Source organism: Neltuma alba, unplaced genomic scaffold (assembly GCF_004799145.2).
Source record: "Neltuma alba isolate B1F8T4 unplaced genomic scaffold, ASM479914v2 tig00000235_pilon, whole genome shotgun sequence".
Taxonomy (NCBI): domain Eukaryota; kingdom Viridiplantae; phylum Streptophyta; class Magnoliopsida; order Fabales; family Fabaceae; genus Neltuma; species Neltuma alba.
Window position 1 is genome coordinate 196,007 of NW_021631972.1, and position 6,907 is coordinate 202,913.

A 6,907-nucleotide genomic window follows, 5' to 3' on the forward strand; every position below is an offset into this window, starting at 1 on the left:
TTGGTTTCTGTATAATCTCTTTATTTATATATTAACGATCTTTTTATTTGAATTTTTAATATAAAATACATGCACAGATAAAATGATTAAAATTATTGAGAACTTGTAGATTATCTACATTGAATTTTCTGTTTATTTTGAATTAAAATAAAGAGATTGTTGATCTTTCCATGTAAAGTATGAATTCAGTGTAAATGTAGAGATATTAAGTGTGTGAGTTTTTCCATGCCAAGCACAAAGAGATATGGGGAGATAGGGTCTCCTTGCCTAAGACCTCTGGACGGTTTAAGTTCTTTAAGTTTCTCTCCATGCAACAAAATTTGAGTAGATGAAGTGTGAATACACTCAATAATTTTGTGAACCGTATCATCAATGCATTCAAGTTCCTTCAACAGTTTTTCCTTGGATCCCCAGCTTATTATCATAAGCTTTCTCCATATTTACTTTAATTGCCATAAATCCTTTGTTTTCTTTTTTTCCCCCCTCCTCATTGAGTGTATCATCTCATTCACAATAACAATGTTGTCATGGATGTTTCTTCCAGGTACGAAGCTGACTTGGAAAGGTGACACTATCTTGTTCATGATGTTCTTTAGTCTGCTTACAATAATCTTGGAGAGACAATTGTAAGTGACGTTGCACAAGGAAATCGGTTTGAATTGATTGACTTTCTCAGGATTGTCAACCTTTGGGATAAGTGAGATGAGGGTTGAGTTCACTTCTTTAAATTTTCGGCAATTTCCCACATACTCTTCACTGCTTGAAACACTGTTTCCTACTATTGCCCTTTTTTTTTTTTTTTTTGGAAAAACAAGGCTAGGTAACCATCATCTTCCAGGGCTTTTAATCCTCCTATTGAAAACATTGCTTGTTTTATCTCATCGTCATTAATGGCTTCTGAAATTGCCTTCCATTCCTTCCCAGACACTTGCGGCCAAGAGTGGTGTGTTTGTATCCAGGGTCTGTTGTAATTGTCTTCTTGGAATAACTTCTTGAAAAAATCATTCACTACTTGACCCACTTTCACTTTACCTTCAACCCAGTTATTTGACTCACCTTTCAGCATTGTTACTCTATTCTTTCTCCTCTTGATATTGGTTTTTGTGTGATAAAACAAAGTATGTCTCTTTACGTCGTTGATCCATCTTGTTCTAGCTTTTTGAAACCAAAGGATTTCTTCCCTTTCTAGCACTTCATTAAGTTCTTCTTTAAGCTGTAGTTCTAGTGATTCCAAATGCCCATGCGGTTTTCTTTGCACCACATTCTGAATTCCCTCTATTCTTCGCATAAGCTCTCTTTTCTTCTTTCCAATGTGGCCAAAAACATTTTCATTCCAATGCTGCAGCTTTGGTGTTAGTGAAGACAGTTGCTGCCCTATTTCTCCTAATCCAGACCAGCAAGATTTCAAGAACTCGTTAAAATCAGAGTGCATTAACCAAGTTTCCTCGAATCTAAAAGGCATTTTTTCTTTACTACCTTGTTTGTCTCTCAGGTGGATCAAAAGAGAGTGGTGACCAAATGGTATTCGGGGTCCTATTTTGACAAAGGCTTCATTAAAACTTCTTCTCCATTCACTGTTACATAAAGCTCAATCTAGCTTTTTATACAGATGGCTTGCGTGTCTTATAATTGGCCCTCTCCAAGTGTACCTTGGGCCCTCCGATCCCATATCGATCAAATTACAAGAGTTGATGTAGTCACAGAATCTCTGGCATTTTTTCTCATTTATCCCTACACCCCCGCTTTGTTCGTGTTGGTGTTTTATATCATTGAAATTCCCTGCTAACATCCAAGGTTTACATATTCTTTTAGCAATGCTTTCTATTTTCTCCCACATAGTTCTTCTCTCTTGCTCCCTTGGGCTCGACTAAATTGCGGTAACAAGCCAATTATCCCTCCCTAACCCAGATATTTCCCAATGCAAAAACTGTCTATGTGCTTCAAGCATTCTAATCTTTATTTCATCTTCTTGCCATGGAATCTAAATGCCACTTGACATACCATTCGCTTCCACTAGTAGTTGTTTCTTAAAACCCAGGCGCTTAATGACCTTCTACACCATAGTCCTACTACATCTTGTTTCCAGTAAAACTACAATATCTGGACGATATCCCTGTCTTAATTGATTCCTTTAGAGCCAGTCTGAAATTTTTTTCGGCTGCTCCCCTTGCATTCCAAACCATAATCATGAAAATGACTATCTACGTTGTTAAGAAACTCACCCGGTTAATCCCAACCTCCAACTCTTTTGAGTTGAGTCTCCTCTTCGAGCGTTACTCGATCATTCACCTTATTGTCTCTGGCCTGGGTCATTCTCGCTACCTCTGAGGTGCCCATTAGCTCATTAGGAGTATTTTTTTGACAAGCTAAGGCGGGATTCAAAATTAGTTCGCTCACTTTATAGGTTTTTTGTAGCACCAACAACAATGTTAAATTAAAGAATCAATTAATGTTCCCCAAAGCAAAAAGTATATTTGCAAAAGATAAGAGGGACTTCAAATGAAATACATCATCTTTCATATTATCAAATATTTCCTTATGCCATAAGATATTTTTTTTCTGAAGTTATGCGTTCAGCTTTCTTATTATGATAAAATAAAATATATTTGCAATATACTTTAATTTATGAGTTTGTTGTACGATTTATTCTGATCAATAAATGATAACAATACATTATTAAAAATACATAGCAATAAATAATTTTTTTTACAAGCTAAACGCATGAATGAATGTTTTTTGGGATGATATTTTCTTGAAAATGCCCCGGGTTTTTCCCCCCTTAAAATTGATATGAAAGTCAAGTCTTTGATAAGATAAATACTCTTGTGTTTGAAGAACTTATTGTGTCTGCCGTGACACATGGAACCTTCTATCTTCATATTACTTTTTTGTAGTTGATTTAGTACCTGTTTGGATTTATTTATTAAGTATTTATAAGTATCTTTCATGTAAGTGACAAAACTCCTTTATATACTTATATCGTATTTTGTAAATTATAATTAAAAAACTGGTTATAAGTGTTTAGTAAAACTTTTAGAAAATATTCAGAGTAAAATAAAATGGATATAAGACTCTGACCATATCTAATCGATCCCGCTATAGAGTTGGCGGTAAATGGTCTTGTCCTGATTGTGTGCATTTTGTGATTCATTTGGAAGGAAAGAAATGAAATAGTCTTTCATGCTAAATCCCGAGACCCTCTCTCCGCTGTAGCAAAAGCACAAAAGGGTGCCAAGGAGTTTTTTGACGCAAATTCAATGGACTCACAGCAAGCGCCTGAAAACACGAACGACCAACCAGTTCATTGGAAAGCCCCTCCCTCGGAATGGCTGAAAATTAATTGCCACGGGTTTTTTTTGGCCGAGAACAATTCTGCTGCAATTGGTTTAATATGCAGGGACAGTTCAGGCTCTTTCATTCGGGGATTTGGAGAATGTGTCGATGCCAACTCAGCTTCTCCTTCGGAAGTGCTTGCAGTCTAGAAAGCACTTTTGTTGTGCAGAGAATTAGATCTGAGTAAAATTGTAATTGAGACTGAGACTCGTGATCTCTGAGTGCCCGCATTAATCTTCAGTGACAAGATGTGAGTGGAAAGAATGGAGAATTCACAAAAACAATTTGAATTTAGCTGTATCATGATCAGACCTTCTGTTTGGTTTCTCTCCACAGGAAAGCAATTGAGCTGCTGACCATTTAGCAGTTTGTTGGAGCAGGAAGATGTCATCTCCCAAATGAGTGGAAATACCAACATATTCGGGGTGTTTTAAATACCCAAAAATACTTTTGAAAAAATATTTTTTTACAAATCAAAATAAACTTTTTTATATTATTTTTAAAATTATAATTTAATTTTCATTCAAATTCGTTTTTTATCTAATTTACTGTCTTGTGATACGGTTGGCTCTTTGGTTTCCACACGCAACTTATTCGCCCAAGATGGAAGACATGATAAAGAGCACATTGCTTAACTTGCTGAACTAGCCTGTCTTTTTGTTGGGACTCACAAGTCCTGTTAGTTTTTCTGTTTATTTTGACGCTTCTGTACTTTGACTGCTATGCTAAACTTTGTTCCCATTGCTTATATGCAATGAATTATTCAGGTCAAAAAGACCATCACGAAATAAGTCTGGAAATGAGGGAACCAAAAACAATAAATTCGAAAAATAGTCACATCTGGTACATAATAGAATCATCTGAAACTTTCAGCATGTAGGAATATCTTCCTAGAGAACACATTTTCTTCCTTGCAAATTTCAACTAAGCATTGCTCCAAACGCCTGCTTAATTACATTTTCAAAAAGCTCCTTTAGACCCAAGATAAGCAGTTCCATAAGCCTTTTATACATGTAATAGGGAAAACAGCATGGAGTAATATACCAGCTAAACTTCGAGGTAGTAACTGAAATCCTTTTCTTCAACTAATTTAATATACACTTTCTGATATATGCTTTTGGCAGGAACATCAACAAAAAGCCTACAATTCTGGGAACATTTGGGGTATGACGATAATATTCCCAGCAATTCCTGTCTCTTAGACTCTTGGACTTGGATAATCATAAGTCTTAATGATCACAGACCTCAAAACTGTCGCATGCTTCAATATAAATCCGACAAGTTCAAACTCACTTTTCAAGAAGTTAAAGCCCTTGAGAGCGAAAGTCTTCAGGTGTGATGACACGCATGGAGGAACTTCATCAGGACTTGGTTCCATTGACCAATCCAACCCCATAAGATCCTGCTGGCCACACAAGAGTTTTGTAACTTGGAAAACCAAACTGCGGAAAGTAAAAAACAGATTCTATTTGATTTTTCAAACCTCACGAATTATGAAAGTTTCAAGGTTGGGGAAACCTGGGAGACAACTGACTATATTACTCCACCCATTCTGAGTTAATAAATCAATTTCCAGATGGGTCAAACTGCAAAATGTTGGAATATCATGATCATCAGGAGAAAAATCATGCTGCATGAGCAAAGACGAGGCCAAATTACTGGGAAAAAATGGATATATAATAATTAAAGAATGACTGAAAAAAACTACTCATAGTGAGTCATTCATTACCTCCTTTAAGCTTAGAAATGTAACATTGGAAAACAGTTCTATTTGGAATAGATTTTCTGGAACCTCTGCAATAACCAAGTGATGAAGCCTTCCAATGTCCAGCTTCGTATCCTCATAATCAGGTAAATCCACATCCAGTAGCAGTAATTCTTGAAGACGAACACATTCAGAAAGAAGCATTTCTAAACTTTCAGCATCCGAGAACTCAACGGACATCATATGCAAGGCCTTAAGGGATGGCAGATTAACATTAGAAAGTTTACTCAACTTCACCCTAACCAACTTTAAGATCCTAATGGTACTGCATTTGAAAATGGTAGAGGGCAACGGCTTAACTGTATAACCAAATTCACTGTTAAACCATAAATTCAGATACTCAAGTTTGCTCTTGAGCACAGCGTTGACCCAAATGTCAACCTTATGAGGGGGCAGATCATGAAAGTCACACTGGAGAGAGAACATTTTGACAGATTTGAGATAAACTAAGATGAGCGTAGCGTCTATAAATGGAAGAAAGAATTCATAACTACATGAGAGTGCATCGTGAAACTCAAGCTTGGGAATGGAGTACCAAAGAGATCTCCATCTCTTTGACAAGAGGGATGTCGCAACAACATCGTTGGTTTGAAGAGATTTAGAAGACAAAATATGGAGAAGCAACGAGTCCGGCAGGTTGCTAATCCGGTCGCTCATTGTGTTTTCGACTTCTCTTTGGTTTTCGAATGAAGGTTTTGACAGGAAAGGCTCGAAGGTTGAAAAGTATTTGTTAAAGATCTCAACGCCCATTCCCTCCTCCGATCCCAGTTACAACAGGTTTAGACTCTTGATGATCTCATCAATAAATGCTTGAGCAGACAGATATTTTTTGAGTCATGTGCCGATGTGATGTGCCATCTGAACGCAGCACAATTTCAGAAGCAAAAAAGACATGATGAAGGGTTTTTTTTTTCTTTTTTCTTTTTAAATCTTAACATAGCCTATTTTAAAATATAAATTTTTTTGCCAACTATTTTAAAATATAAATTCAGTTTGATAATATGCAAAGTATTTAATAATTTTTCTTATTTGCATATTTTGTACAATTTTTTTGTAGCAATTTTGTTAAATCAAACTTATATTCTGAATAAGAGAAATAAATTATAAGGAGTTTATACAATTTTTTTGCAGCAATTTTGTTAAATCAAACTTATATTCTGAATAAGAGAAATAAATTATAAGGAGTTTATGTACTCTTGCTGACAATAAATAGGTACTCCTTCTGTTTCTTGTTATAAGATCCTATTTTTTGAATAGGTTTGTCGTTTTTTTAAAATCATTTTTGAATTTGTCTGAACATTTAATATATTATTATCTATTTTACTTCTATTTTAATGTATTTAATACGTTCTCTTTTTCATTTATCTTACTATTACTTTTACATCTACCCATTTATATATAGGGGTATATTTGAAAAAAATTATATTTACTATACATTAATTACTTTTAACTAATTTTAACTGTTTTCTTAAACCGCACAATTTAATTAAAAAGATTTTATAATAAAAGATAGAGTAGGATAGGACTTCATGTGAGCTTCCTACAACTGCATACCCAGTCTTTCTTATTCCTCCGCTTCCACTGTTTTTCTTTCCCTATCAACCTCCCCCTTTTTTCTTAAAAAAGAGAGAATTATAAGAGAAAATTTGGGGAAAATACCCTATTTAGAAATTAATTGACAAATGAGACCTAAAGAATTTGTGTAGGTAAACTTGCAAGTAATCTTTTGTTTTTGTGCAACTGATCTTCCATATGCGTGCAACTGATCTTTAATAGTGTGCAACTGATATTTCTTGTGTGCAACTGATC

At 35.1% G+C, this 6,907-nt stretch overlaps 1 protein-coding gene across 1 annotated transcript; it reads right to left on the reverse strand.

Annotated features, from left to right (window-relative positions):
• Positions 1–4,531: 4,531 nt before the first annotated feature.
• LOC114761266 (F-box/FBD/LRR-repeat protein At4g26340-like) lies at positions 4,532–5,755 on the reverse strand. The gene is made up of 3 exons (XM_028950631.1): positions 5,063–5,755; positions 4,817–4,963; positions 4,532–4,735 (listed from the first exon to the last, which is right to left on the reverse strand). Exons 1-3 carry the CDS (start codon positions 5,753–5,755, stop codon positions 4,532–4,534), a joined length of 1,044 nt encoding a protein of 347 aa, XP_028806464.1.
• Between the last annotated feature and the right edge of the window lie 1,152 nt (positions 5,756–6,907).

Excerpts from the sequence above, each read along its gene's own strand:
- LOC114761266 (XM_028950631.1), bottom strand. The coding sequence starts at position 5,755 with ATGAGCGACCGGATTAGCAACCTGCCGGACTCGTTGCTTCTCCATATT. Across the intron at positions 4,964-5,062 it reads CATTTCTAAGCTTAAAGGAG|CATGATTTTTCTCCTGATGA; the intron begins GTAATGAATGAC and ends TTGCTCATGCAG. Across the intron at positions 4,736-4,816 it reads AAACTTTCATAATTCGTGAG|GATCTTATGGGGTTGGATTG; the intron begins GTTTGAAAAATC and ends TGTGGCCAGCAG.